At 39.3% G+C, this 14,965-nt stretch overlaps 1 protein-coding gene across 2 annotated transcripts in view; it reads right to left on the bottom strand.

The window, feature by feature from the left end:
- Window positions 1-10,683: 10,683 nt before the first annotated feature.
- The window catches only part of CPM (carboxypeptidase M), a 74,497-nt gene continuing 70,215 nt past the window's right edge, over window positions 10,684-14,965 (bottom strand). For both annotated transcript variants that reach the window (XM_084878919.1, XM_084878918.1), the window contains exon 9: window positions 10,684-14,630. In XM_084878919.1, coding sequence (XP_084735045.1) covers window positions 14,388-14,630 — 243 coding nt within the window. In that variant the 3' untranslated portion in view covers window positions 10,684-14,387. The remainder of the gene's footprint in view (window positions 14,631-14,965) is intronic.

Raw genomic sequence — 14,965 nt, 5'->3', positions numbered from 1 at the left:
GGGTAATCTTGGTTGTAGGTTCTTGCTATTCATCACTTTGAATATTTATTGTCACTCCCTTTTGGCCTGCATAGTTTCTATTGAGAAATCAGCTGACAGTCGTGTGGGTATTCCCTTATACCGTATGTAACTTTTTCTCTTGCTGCTTTTAAGATTCTCTCTTTGTTTTTTGGTCTTGGCATTTTAATTATGATGTTTCTTGCTGTGGTCCTCTTTGGATTCCTCTTGTTTGGGATTCTCTGCTTCCTGGACTTGTATTCTATTTCTTTCAGCAGGTAGGGGAAGTTTTCTGTCATTATTTCTTCAAATAGGTTTTTAATATTTTGCTCTCTCTTCTTCTGGCAACCCCATAATTCGGATGTTGGTACACTTGAAGTTGTCCCAGAGGCTCCTTACACTATCTTCATATTTTTTTATTTTATTTTTCTTTTTGCTCCCAGTTGAATGTATTTTCCTTTCTCATATTTCAAATGTTTGACTTGATTCTTGGGATCTTCTAGTCTACTGTTGAATCTCTGTATATTATTCTTTATTTCAGCACAGTTTGGGTGGGGTTATAAATTGGGTGGGTTATAAATTGGGTGGGGCAGGGTCTCAGGGAATCACTAAGGCGGAGCAAACAGCTATGATTGTCAGTCAGCCTGCACCAGAGTAGTCCCAGTGCAAGAACAATGACCGCCGTGAGCACCTCCATCTGAAAGAAAGCTGTCCTCGTGTTCATGCCCCAATGCCAAACAGTCCAGTTTGTCCCCATGTGAGTCTGGGTCCCCCAGAGACTTGCCCAGAACTGGAGTGCAGAGCAAGCGGGAGCTTGTATCTCCCTCCCAATTAAAAAAGCAGCACACCTGGGTGCCAGCTGGTTCCATGCCTCCGCACCTACCAGACTTGTGCTTTCTTTAAGGCTCTACAGCAGCGGTTCTCAACCTGTGGGTTCCACAGGTTGAGAACTGCTAGCTGGGTCACCTAAGACCGGAAAACACATATTTACATTATGATTCATAATAGTAGCAAAATTACAGTTACGAAGTAGCAACAAAAATAATTCTATGGTTGGGGGTCACCACAACATGAGGTACTGTATTAAAGGGTCATGGCATTAGAAAGGTTGAGAATCACTGGTCTAGGATATTACCAACTTACAATTATATATAATAGAGAATTATTTTTTTTTTTTATATTTACAAGTGATGCTTTACAAGGACAAATGTCCAAAGCATTAGTACTCAGAAGTGTTGAATATATTAAATTGTTAAATGGACTATAAACAGGATCTAATAAATACCAACAGAAAACAGAAAATAGTAGTGTGAAGTGACAAGCAGGTAGAAAACCCCATGTAGGTAATGTACTCGGAATGATAGCTTTAAAAATATTGTTAGGCCGAGACCAGTTTGGCTCAGTGGATGGAGCGTCGGTCTGCGGACTGAAGGGTCCCAGGTTTGATTCCAGTCAGGGGCATGTACCTTGGTTGCGGGCACATCCCCAGTGGGGGGTGTGCAAGAGGCAGCTGATTCTCTCTCATCGATGTTTCTAACTATCCCTCTCTTCCTCTCTGTAAAAAATCAATAAAATATATTTTTTAAAAATATTGTTAGAATAATGCTATTTGGAATAAGAGAACCATAATAGTTCAATTTTTCCATTACTGTCATGTTAGGTGAATTTTATTCATTTCTTGGCTCAATTTTAGGACTCTTGTGTGTTTTTGATTCACACCCGAACCCAAGCCACCCTCAAATTAGGCCTTTCTTCAAGAATACGGTAATATCTGCATAAATTGACCACTTCCTTTGGTCTCCTCCATTTTTTGGTTCATTTATGGAAAAAAAAACTTTAATTTCATTGCTTGATGGATATTAAATGTTATGCCTGATCATTTTAGACTTTTAGAGTTCTATGAAACAGGTGCTTTCTTTTCACCATAATCACCATTTTTAGTGCAACAAAATTCGTTTGCATCCTGACTCTTCCAAGAGTTTTAATTTTCATTATGTAGAATGGGAAGAGCTAAGTTCTAATAGCAGTTGTGCTACTTGCTCAGTGCCCTCAGAATTAGAGATAATAAGTGTACAATAAATCCTAGGATGGGATCTGGCAGGTAGTAAGACTTCCAATAAATCACAGTTGTTTAATTGCATTGTATCCATTCATGACCACTACTTCCAAAACGCAGCTGAGTTAACCCTATCTTTTTTTCCTGCGTTGTTTCCGCTCGGTGCTTGTCACGTTCGCTGACATGTTGCTTTGTACTCTCCCACAGCAGATGAATGTAACATCCTTTCATGTCACCTTCCCCCAGGTGCCTAGTCTATGCATTATATGATAGTAGGCACTCATTAAAGAATACTGGTTGGCAAGGAAAGCCACTAAGCAGTTTTTCCTAGTTTACACTAGGAAAAAAAAAAAAGAAGGCAGTTTACAAAAATTCCTGAAAATAGTGATCTTTATTTTTTAAATATATTCTTATTTTTTACATTTTATTGATTTTTTACAGAGAGTAAGGGGGAGAGAGAGAGAGAGAAACATCGATGAGAGAAACATTGATCAGCTCCCTCCTGCACACCTAATCAGGGATGTGCCCACAACCAAGGTACATGCCCAACTGGAATTGAACCCAGGACCCTTCAGTCTGCAGGCTGATGCTCTATCCACTGAGCCAAACCAGTTAGGGCTAAATATATTTTTATTGATTTCAGAGAGGAAGAGAGAGAAACATCAATGGTAAGTCATTGATCGGCCGCCTCCTACACACCCCCTACTGGGGATCGAGCCTACAACCTGGGCATGTACCCTGCTGGGGAATCGAACTGTGACCTCCTGGTACATGGGTCAAAGCTCAACCATGGCGCCACACCGGCCGGAAACAGTAATCTTTAAAAGTCGGTATGGTGTCAGATTTATAACAATTGAGAAAGCTTTTCTTTTTAATTTTATATCTTTATTGTTGATAGTATTACAGATGTCTCCCTTTTCCCTCTAATGCCCCCCTTCACTTGGTTCCTACCCCACCCTAGGCCTTCACCACCCTAGTGTCTGTGTCCATAGATAAGATCTTTGGTTAATCTCTTCCCACACACACCCCACCCGCCCACCTGCAGCTCCCTCTCCTCTGAGATTCGTCAGTCTGTTCTATGCTTTCATTTTATTCACCAGTTTATTTTGTTCATTAAATTTCTTGTTCATTTGATTTTAGATTCAATTGTTGACATGTATTTGTTGCCATTTTGCTCACATTTTTTATCTTCATCTTCCTCTTCTTAAAGAATACCCTTCAACATTTTATGTTTGGTGGTGATGAACTTTAACTTTTCCTTGTTTGTGAAGCTCTTTATCTGAATCTAAATTCTAAATGAGAGCTTAGCCAGGTAGAGTAATCTTGGTTGTAAGTATTTACTACTTGTCAATTTGAATATATATTTTTTAATATATATTTTTTTGATTTTTTACAGAGAGGAAGGGAGAGAGATAGAGAGCTAGAAATGTCGATGAGAGAGAAACATCAACCAGCTGCCTCTTGCACACCCCCTACCGGGGATGTGCCCGCAACCAACGTACATGCCCCTGACCAGAATCGAACCTGGGACCTTGCAGTCTGCAGACCGACGCTCTACCACTGAGCCAAACCGGTTTCGGCCAATTTGAATATTTCTTACCACTTTTGACCTGCAAAGTTTCTGTTGAGAAATCAGCTGACAGTTGTATGGGCACTCCCTTATAGGTAACCAACTCCTTTTCTTTTTTATTTATTTTTATTATTTAAAAAATATATATTTTATTGATTTTTTTACAGAGAGGAAGGGAGAGAGATAGAGAGTTAGAAACATCGATGAGAGAGAGTCATCAATCAGCTGCCTCTTGCACACCCCCTATTGGGGATATGCCCGCAACCAAGGTACATGCTCTTGACCGGAATGCGAACCTGGCAACCAACTCCTTTTTTCTTGCTGCTTTTAAGATTTTCTTTTGGTCTTTAGCCTTGGAATTTTAACTATGATGTGTTTTGGTGTGGTCCTTTTTGGGTTCCTCTTGTTTGGGACTTTCTGTGCTTTCTGGACTTGCAAGTCTCTTTCTTTTACCAGATAGGGGAAGTTTTCTGTCATTATTTCTTCAAATAGGTTTTCAATAACTTGTTCTCCCTCTTTTCCTTCTGTCATCCCCATAATGTGACTGTTGGTATGTTGGAAGTTGTTCCAGAGGAACCTAACACTTATCTTCATATTTTTGGATTTTTTTCTTTTTGCTCTTTTGATTGGGTATTTTTTGCTTCTTCATATTTCAAATTGTTGATTTGATTCTTGGATTTCTCTACTGTTGAATCCTTGTAAATTATTCTTTATTTCAGTTAGTGTATGCTTTATTTCTAACTGGTCCTTTTTCATGTCTTTGACATTCTCACTAAGATTCTTGAAAAGTCTCATGCAGATCCTTGAGTAACCTTATAACCATGGTTTTGAACTGTATCGAGTAGTTTGCTTGCTTCCATTTCTTTCATTTGTGACATGTTTCTTTGTGTGTGTGGTTTTTTTGGTTTTGTTTTGTGTTTTTTTTTTTTTTTTGCATTTTGGCTGCTGCTTTTGTTTATTTCTATGTATTAGGTAGAGCTTCAATGTTTCCTGGATTTGGTAGAGTGGCCTTATGTAGTAGGTATCTTGTAGGGTCCAGTGGCTCAGTCCCCCCAGTCACTGTGGATTCTAGGTATGCTCTTGTGTGGGTTGTGTGCAACCTACTCTTTTTGTAGTTGAATTTTGATTGCTGTTTACATCACTAGGAGGCATCATTAGGAGGTGTCAACCTTCAGGTCAATTGTCTGTGAGGACCAGCTGCGATCACAGTGGGAGAGCCGCTGTGCAGGAAACTCCCCTGTGGAGCAGGACTTGCTTTGCTGGTGCTTTGGTGCTCTCTGAGTCTGCCTCTTGAGTGTATCATTTATGGCTATGTAAAATTGTAATCTGCTATGGGCTGAAGCTGTCCATTGGGTGCACTGACTTTAGGGCCTCCAGGGAGGTGCAAAGTCAGCCACTGCCTAAGGCCATCCGGTAGGAGCTGCAGAGGAATCTGCAGATGGCTGCTATTTACTATTTGTATTGGGTTTGAAGGTGCCCAGATGAGGCCCAGCTATGAAGCGAGGTAGTCTGGTGCTAGTGTCAAGTCTTGAGTTATTTATTTATTTATTTATATTTTAATTTAAAAAATATAAACCCTTCCCATTTTTAAAAATGTCATTACTATTTTTGGTTAATATCCTCACCTGAGAATATTTTTTCATTGACTTTTAGAGAGAGTGGAAGGGAGAGGACAGAGAGAAATCGATGTGAGACACATGGATTGGTTGCCTCCTATACACACTTGCAACAGAGGTACATGCCCTTGTCTAGGATCGAACCCAGAGCCCTTCAGTCCATGGACCAATGCTCTATTCGCTGAGCCAAACATGCTGGGGCTTGGGCCTTTTATTGATAGGGCATATGTCCTTGACTGGAATCGAACAGCCCTGACTGTTCCCAGCTACAGCTTATTTGAGTGATTTTAGCAAAGTGTGAAGCCTGAGCCAGGACAGGCGTGCATATGGAAAAGCTGCTGTAAGCAGCTTGGGTGGGGCTTCAAATTGGATGGGGTGGGGTCTCAGGGAATCCCCAGGCAGACAAACAGTGTGAGCAAAGCTGATGGAAACTCAGTTATAGCAGCCAGTCAGCCCTGTGACAGGGTAAGTCCCAGCACAGAAGCAATAACCCCAGAGAGCATTCCAGCCTGGGAGAAAGCCTCCGCCTAATTTCTGTCCTTATGTCAGACAACTCAGTTTCTCTCTGTATGTGTCTGGGTTTCTTGGAAGAAGCGAGACCATGTAAGCTCACTCACTGGCTCTTTGAAAGGAACAGCTGAGTCTCCAGCAGCCTCTGTCGCAGCTACAATCCCTGCTGGTTTTTATAGCCTGTAGTTGTGGGGACTTCTCTTCCCAGCTCTGGCGCCCTGTGCTGGGGATCCGGGAGACGGCTGGGAGCCCTGCTTCTCACAAGTGGCCTCTGCAGAGAGAGTCTCCCTCCTGATTAAAAATATAGCACACCTGATGTTAGGCCAGTCCATTCTGCACCTCTACTCCTACCACCAGTCTATCATGCTTTCTTTTTTACTTCTCTAGTTGTAGGACTTCCATCCAGCCAGCTTTCAGGTGGTTCTGAATGATGGTTGTTCTGTATTTTTGTTGTAATTCTGATGTAGTTGTGGGAGTCTGCAAGTGCAGGATTTACCTATGCCACCATCTTGGTTTTTCTTGTCCTGTTTTGATTCGGGAAAGCTTTCCTTAAAAAACAAACATCCCTCTGAAATAAAAAACTTTTCATCTTCTATCACAACCATTTTTTAGTGGCACGAGAAGACCAAGTCTTTTTAGTTACGCATGCTTTAAATCAGGGTGGAAGCACCACATTGGGTTCTCTAAAGACATTCAGAGGTAGATCTATTGTAACTATGAGCAGTCTACTCCAGGAGAGAGATTGCTGAGCTAGACAGAGAAGAAATGATGAGCCCCAGCAGGTATGGCTCAGTGGATAGAGTGTCAGTCTGTGAACTGAAGGGTCCTGGGTTTGATTCCAGTCAAGGACATATGCCCAGGTTGCAGGCTCGATCCCCAGTTGCAAGAGGCAGCTGATCAAATGATTCTCTCTCATCATTGATATTTCTATCTCCCTCTCGCTCTCCCTTCCTCTCTGAAATTAAACATATATTTAAAAATAAACTTAAAAATAAGAAAAGAAATTATGAGAATTCTGTTCCCAGGTAAAGCAAGTTTCACATTTCAGTCCTGAAATCCTTCACAGTTTATCTTCAGAGTTTCATGAGACACTTACTATGCATAAAAATACTATGCTTTAGCATTGACAGATCTTAGATCAATTAGAAAATTTACTAACTTTGACCTAAGTTAATCTCTAGTATAAATCTTTAGTGAATATGTAAGAAGGTGTAGTGATTGTGTAAACTGGTGCTTCTAAAATTTGGGGTTCCATTCTTTAAATCAGTTGCTTTTCATTATGAAACTAGTAAATAGAAGTTTTTAAAAAATGGACTAATCACTTGTTTATACTTAATTTTCTTTTACCTTTTCCACTATGTTTAATATTTTAAAATTTAGTTTATTGAAAAATTGTACCTTGTTTTTACATGAAAAAAATTTAAACTAGACCAACAACGAACACCATACACAAGAATAAACTCAAAATGGATGAAAGACAAATGTAAGTCATGAAACCATAAAAATCCTAGAAAAAATTAAGCAGCAAAATATCAGACATCTCTTGTAGCAATATGTTTGCTGAAACATCTTGTAGGGCAAGGGAAACTAAGGAGAAAATAAACAAATGGCACTACAGTGGTGCCTCACACAACGAACTTAATTCGTTCCAGGAGCAAGCTTGTTATGCGAAAAGTTCGTTATGTGAAACGCGTTTTCCCATAACAATACATGTTAAAAAAAATAATTCGTTCTGTAGCATAAAATATGCTAAGATGACATAAAAAAATATGCTAAGATGACATATTTTTATTTAGATACATCTAAAAACATAATTTTTTTTTTTAAAAAAAAACACATTTTTTTAATTTTAAGACAGACTAAGTAGAGTCTACCGAATCTTGCACATCTTCATCCATTTTCTGCTTTTTGGCCGATGGTTTCATGAAAAACCTGCCCAAAGTTCGCTGTGCGAGGCGTTCGTTATGCGAGGCAAAATAAAAAGCTGTTGCACAGCAAAAGAAACCTCAACAAAATGAAAAGGGAACCCACTCCATGGGAGAACATATTTGCCAATAATACATCTAATAAAGGGTTAATATCCACAGTTTATAAGGAACGCATACAATTTAACAAAAGGAGGACGATCCAATTAAAAAATGCGCAAAGGACCTAACAAATACTTCTCCAATGTGAACATACAGATGGCCAAGAGACATGAAAAAATGCTCTCCAAGTCAGCAATCATTAGAGAGATGCAAATTAAAACGAAGTATCATGTCACACCTGTCAGAATGGCTACCATCAACAAATCAACAAATAACAAGTGCTGGCGAGGATGTGGAGAAAAGAAAACCCTAGTTCACTGCTGATGGTAATACAAACTGCTGTAGCCACTATAGAAAACACTAGTTTCCTCAAAAAATTAAAAATGGAACTCCCATTTGACCCAGCGATCCTGCTTCTAGGCATATATCCTAAGAAACCCGAAACACCAATCAGAAAGAATATATGGTGTGTGTGTGTGTGTGTGTGTGTGTGTGTATGTAGAATGAGGGGGGCTAAGGACACATATGTAATACCTTAATAAAGAAAAAAAAATTCTTGTAGAAAGTTGAGATGATGTACTATGATGATTTCCCACGGCCAACCTAAAGTTTTAGATGTAAGTACAAAACTCAATTTTCAACATTTAAATAGCAGTTTATTTGTACATAAAAAAGTTTTTAAAACAAAAAGAAAAAAAATATGCACCCCTATGTTCATAGTAGGGCAATTTGCAATAGCTAGGAACTGGAAATAGCCCAAGTGCTCATCAGTAGTTGAGTGGATAAAAAAGCTGTGGTACATTTACACCATGGAATACTATACAGCAGTAAAACAGAGGGATTTCTTACCCTTTGAGATAGCATGGAGGGATGTGGAGATTATTATGCTAAGTGGACTAAGCCAAGAGAAAGATAAGTATCACATGATCTCACTCTGATGTGGAATCTAATGAACAAAATAAAGTGGTGAACAAAGTAGATCCAGAGACATAAAAGCATGGAGCAGATTGATGAGTCTGAGGCAGTGGTCAGAAAACAGAGCCAAATATCAACAGTACAACAATTGAAATTTCTTTTGAGAGCCAAATTTTTTTATTTTTTTTATTATTATTATTATTATTATTTTTTTTTACAGAGAGGAGAAAGGGAGAGAGATAGAGAGCTAGAAATGTCAATGAAAGAGAAACATCGACTAGCTGCCTCTTGCACACCCCTTACCGGGGATGTGCCCGCAACCAATGTACATGCCCTTGACCGGAATCGAACCTGGGACCTTTCAGTCCCCAGACCAACGTTCTACCACTGAGCCAAACCGGTTTTGGCAAGCCAAATTTTTTTAAATTTAATTTTTAAATTTTAAATTCTTCTAACACCAAAATAGACTCACCTAGAGCATGGTATTTTGTGGAAGAGCCACATAAGGGGCCAGAGAGCCACATGTAGCTCTCAAGCCACAGTTTGCTGACCACAAGTCTGAGGGAAGGTGGGGGTGGGGAGGGAGAGAGTAACCAAAGAATTTATATGCTTATATGCCTAGCCCATGAACACAGACATTAGTGCAGTGAAAGCCTGGAGGTGCGGGTGCGGTGGAGGGGAAATAGGACATCTGTAACACTTTCAACAATAAAAATAAAAGCATGATGATCTTGGAACATTTTGAAAAAGATTGTGCCTTGTTTTTTTGGGTGGAGTTGGGATAGAAAGTAATGGATGTTCTGAGTTGCAAATTTAAATATCGAAGTCTATCTTAAATATACCAGGAAGTTTCTGCCAATGAATTCTCTTTTGGAAATAGGAAAACTGTTCCCAATTTATTTTCTAAATGGAAAGAGTTCACTTTTAGAAATTGGTACCTGTAAATTAGCTATTTCCTAATGGCCTTTTCTCATTTAAACTTAACTTTTTTTTTTTTTTTTTTTTTTTTTTTAGCATGTTTCCGAGGGCAGACATACTCAAGCCCAATTTCTCTGTGACTAGATATTTGTACAGGATTACATGGACATAGGTTAAGGGCTATTTTCCAATTCTTGTATCAGGCAAGTTATAAGTACGCTCTGTGTTTCAAAAGTACTTTGTTATTTAGGACACTTGTTTACTTAGATAGCAATTAGGACTAAAGACTTCTCTCTATATCAACATTTCCCAAAGTGTGTTTGGAAATCTAGGAAAGTTAGTTCCTGGCTAAATTATTTATGAATGGTTCCAAGGTATGTTTGGGAAATCCTATTTCTTTGTTGCATCATTTTTCAGACCCTTTAACTACATTGATGTGCATTGTGAATTTTCCAAGTTTTTTTGTTCGTTTTGTTTTGACCAGAAAGCACTTTTCATTATCTACCCATGGTACAAATTAATTTGGAATATAACATTAGGATGAGTATCCTATATAATAAAAGCCTAATATGCAAATTAATTGAATGGCGGAATGACCAGTCACATGACGTGCACTGACCACCAGGGGGCAGACAATGCAGGAGCTGCCCTCAGGCCAGCAAGGCAAGTGCCAGCAGGGCCCCTGCTCTCCCCCTAATTCCCCCCAGAGGGAGGCAACTGGTGGGTGGGGGTGGGCAGGGCTGGTGAGTGGGTGGTGACAGGCTGGCCAAAGCTGGTGCCAGTGGGGACCCCATGATCACCCCACTGGTCACCCCCACAGATCAGTCCTGATCGCCGGCCAGGGACCTTACCCGTGCACAAATTTCATGCACTGGGCCTCTAGTATATCATAAAGTTATAAGAGAACTACCTGGGCTTTGAAGAGTTATTGTAGTATTGCCTCATAAAGGGTCATTAAGTCTGGCCTTTACCAGGCTTTATTCAGTGGTAATTGGTTCTCTAGTATGTGGACTCTATTACATTTGTGTAAGTAATGGTTTTCAAGGTAATGCAATGGAAAGAAGCAGCATCATATCATTTACATGATGAATATTAATTTATTGAGAATAAGATACACTTTAGGTTTATTGAGTTCAGAGGTAGTCATGGCCAATACCCAATAAAAGTTTACATTCTAAATTTGTACACTTAAGGTTCTTAATTAGAAAGTCACTGAGAAAACTGCAAAAATCGTTGAGAAACCATCTATAAAAAGCCGTGGAATAGTTAATATGCTAAAGCATGACACAAGTTTGTAAGTAATACCGTACAATACCTGCTTGTTGGTGATACAAAGTGTATAATGAAGTTGGACTTTCCCCAAACTTCTGTTTTAGGTGTTAACTTTTTTTTTGTTTCTCTTTAACCAGTTTCTCCCTCTCTCCCAATCTAAAATCATGAGGAAGATATAAGGGATTTGTCATAAAATAGACATTAACTGTATTTTCACTGTGTACAATAAGAATCAAACTTCTCCGAGAGCAACTTATCCTGTTGCCATGAGACAATATGCTAGGCTCATCTTTCTGAATTTCCAAGGGGAATATATTTCCAATCAAGTGCCAGATATCTTCACTTTCTGCAGGTAGAACACGCACATTTGCTTTTGGAACATCAAGTACATGCAACAACGCAAGTCTGAATGTGGCAAATGAGGCACCAGAATTAACACTGACACCTGCAGGGATTTAGCCACATTTCTTTAAAGATTTGCTTATGTTTACATAATTCGAGCACGTACATCAGAAAAACTGTTGCTTCATGCAAGTTTCCTTAAGTGTAATTAAACGATCATGCTAGCTAACCAATGTCTCATTTTTTATTTTTATTTTTTCAGATCAATTCTGTTTGTATCTGAGGCAAAAGATTTGGTCCTGGATAAGTTACATGGCCTTTAAAATATTGACCACTTGCATGTTAGTTATCCTTCCTTCACCTGGGCTTCACCACACTCCCTTCTGACAGCCACAGAGTCAGGCCAGCAGAGCCTTCGTTTTACAGGAAGGAAACTGAACGAGGGGTGGGCTTGAACCCAGGGCTCCTACCTATCATTTTACTGCCACATGCTATCTTTTCTTCTAGCTTGGAAACCTGTACCATATTGGTTTCTCTATGAAAGGGCTTATATCTGGGCTTAGAACCTGAGGAACGTTCTGCAGGGAGATGTGATCTGGTTGGAATTCCATAGTGTTTCTCCTCTTGGACACTTCACTGGATTAGCGGAGGGTGTAGCTCTGCTTACCAAACTCTTGCTACAAACCGTAGGGCATTGCTGAAAATACGTACCCCAAACCTGCTCAGAATTAAGTCCAGGTTTGGCGTGGATTTGGTTTGGAGATTATTTTAATTGTTTTGTTCATCTCTAAATAATTTTGATTCTGATAAAATTTCTGATTTTAAAAAAACATTTCCTTAACCTTATGGCTCATGAACCCAATTCAGATTTTGGTTCTCATGTTTCTTAAAAAATCGCTACCATGATTTTATTAGCCAATGTAACCCTAATACATTTAATTTAAAAATAATATTAAAAGAGTAAAAAATAATATTAAAAAGGAAAAAAAAATCACTGTCTTGGGAAAGGAAAAGTTAGAACTCAGAATGCCTGATTGAAAAATTCTTTAGGGCTTAATGGCGAATCAAGCCAAATTTCATATACTTTTATATGTAATATACCGAATCATTTTCTATATCAACATAAACTTTCACATATAATAAGTTATTTAAATGAAAATGATCAAGATATTTAGCTTATTGCCAGATTTTAAAGAAGTGATTAAGAGATTATAAATGTTATTTATATTAAACATGTATGATTTTGTATAGATAGAATAAGCTTGGCACAAGAATAGGTCCTAAATGCCCATGTATCTCCCATTCATGTATGGTTCTCAAGCATACAACATGTACCAAGCCAAGTATAGTTTCATTTTTTGTTTGATACTTCTCCTTATATAATGTTTTAAGTTAGGTTAACTGTCATTATGGTAAAGAATAATTGCTTCATATTCAGTACTAATGATAAAAATTTTGTTTTCCAATAAAACAAAAGTAGCCTTAGAGTTAATAGGTAACATAATACCTTTACTATGAAGCTTAGGATAAATGCAAAGTCCAGCAAAAGCACCGTATTTGAATTTATTTCTTGATACATATATGAAAACACTCTCCTGTCAGCATTACTGGGAACCAGAAATTGCCAAAGCATGGGATGTAGTTTAACTCAAAGCCCCATACAATTTCTGGGAGACATTGGGAGTAGCAGATTGCTGGATTTGTTCATTCATTCAATTTCTAATATGTTCTCTGAGGATATAAAAACGCACTTTTCAAACAAATTAGCCCATTGGTCCCAAAGAACTCACGCTAACAGAGAAAACTCATACCTGGCAGTAGAAGACTATAAATACAGTGTTATAAATCCAATAGTACAATAGAAGTAACCTGTTTTATTTGGGGAGCAAAGAGGAAGGTCCCCAGATTGACTGGGAGGAGGCGAAATGGAAAGGAACGGAATGATGGTCAGCAAAGGCTTCCTGGAGGAGTCGATGCCTGAACTGAGTTGTAAAGAGGGAGGAGAAAGAAAACGTGGGTCAGAAGGGCATTCCAGACACAGGGACTCAACAGGACATTAGGTGTCAGTAGGTTGTTGATTTTTGTTTTAAATAGACTCCCTTCCCCAGGTGCTGTGTGGAGGATGGATCTGAAGAGGAGGAAGCTGGGAGCAAGGGACGGACGGTCCAGCTGTTGCAGTGGTGCAGGTGAGCTGACAGCCGGAGCTTGGCAGTGTGAGTAGTCCTGGAGGGAGGGTAGAATTGATATTTATAGTCTTTAGTGATTGAGGGGATATATGGGGTGACAGAGGAGGAAGAAGTATCAAGGACGACGCCCAGGTTTGGTGGGACCAGGAATTGAGACAGGATACAGGAGGAAGAGCAGCTCTAGGGAGAGTTCCATTTTCGCATGAGTTTGAGGTACCTCTGGGTCACATCCAGGTGGATAGATATCCAGGGGGCAGTTGGATGTGAGTCTGAAGCTCAGGCAACAGGCTAGAATCACACACTTGGGGTTATCAGCACAACAGAGGACTGTTGGCATCCAGGTGCTGAATGGCAGGGACACTTAAAAAGACCCATTATTTTGGGACTCTGTAGGCACCACCTTGTCATACTATTAGGACCATATTTTCTTGGGCCACTGAGACTTGGTTGCCTATTTTCTCTCCTATTTCCTTAGAACATTTGCAAAGCTAAGTATGCCCAGTCTTGTTATCATTTTTCCTTGCCCTGAGAACTAACAATATATGGCACTATCTCTTCATATATAGCACTCATAGCAAGGTCTTGTATATGATAGGCGATCAATAAATGTCCATGTTCATCGCTTATATTCATCTGTCTCTCCGTACACAGATTTATCTTTTTTTTTTTTTTTTTTCCTTGCAGGAACTTCATTTTTGCTCCTCAAGTTTAACTTCTTACCAATTTCTAAGATGTGTTTAAAATTAAGTGTAAGTGGGCAGTACTTGATAGTTGGGTGTCTTCTTTTCATCATCAAAGCTAAATAATTCCTTTAGTTATCACCACACATTTCTCATTACAGGATTTAACCATTTGTCTTCTTAGGGAAGGATGGTGGAGTTTGTCCAGTTGTCTCACAGAGGGAGTTAGATTTGCAGTAACCTGGCATGAGTAATCCCTGATTCCAGGTGGTGATGGGGTTGAGTTTCACATTTTGCTTCACTTGAACAATATGTGAAAAAGAGTCACTAAAAATAAGAACAGACTAGGCTTTGTTGCAGCTGAGTGGCTTGGCAAAATACTGTATAGAGGAATCATAGGACATGAAGGATTTGATAGTAGGCTAGAATCCAAGTGCCCTCTGAGTGGAAATACAATATCCTTTTTAAGAGCACTGAAGTCCTGGGATTTTTTTGGGATAATCACCTTTGTGAGGTATGGCTCCTGTCCAGGGACTGTAACCTGAGAAGAAACAAGAAACAATTATCTGAATGACTTCAGATGTTTTGTGGTGCAAACACGAATATCCACCACCAAAATGCAGCCTTTAGGAAACGCATGGAACAGCCGGCCAGGCCTCCCAGGCTAGTAACCACTTCAGTTTTGCTCATTGAAAGCATTACCCAATGTCTGCTGATATGGACAATAGTTGTTAACGCTGTTGCCAAGAATTACAAAGAGAAATAAATAGGTCCTTTATTTAGAGTTGTAAGTCAGGAGGAGGAAGCAGTAGACTGATCCTGCCCATCATTTTCATGGAGATTAAAGGTAAAGAGCTGTTTCTCTTATTCCAAGTC

The sequence above is a fragment of the Pipistrellus hanaki genome, assembly GCF_964339955.1.
Source record: "Pipistrellus hanaki genome assembly, chromosome: 3".
NCBI classification, from domain to species: Eukaryota; Metazoa; Chordata; class Mammalia; order Chiroptera; family Vespertilionidae; genus Pipistrellus; species Pipistrellus hanaki.
The sequence above is the reverse complement of the archived record's forward strand: the minus strand, read 5'-3'. Positions and strand labels throughout refer to the sequence as shown.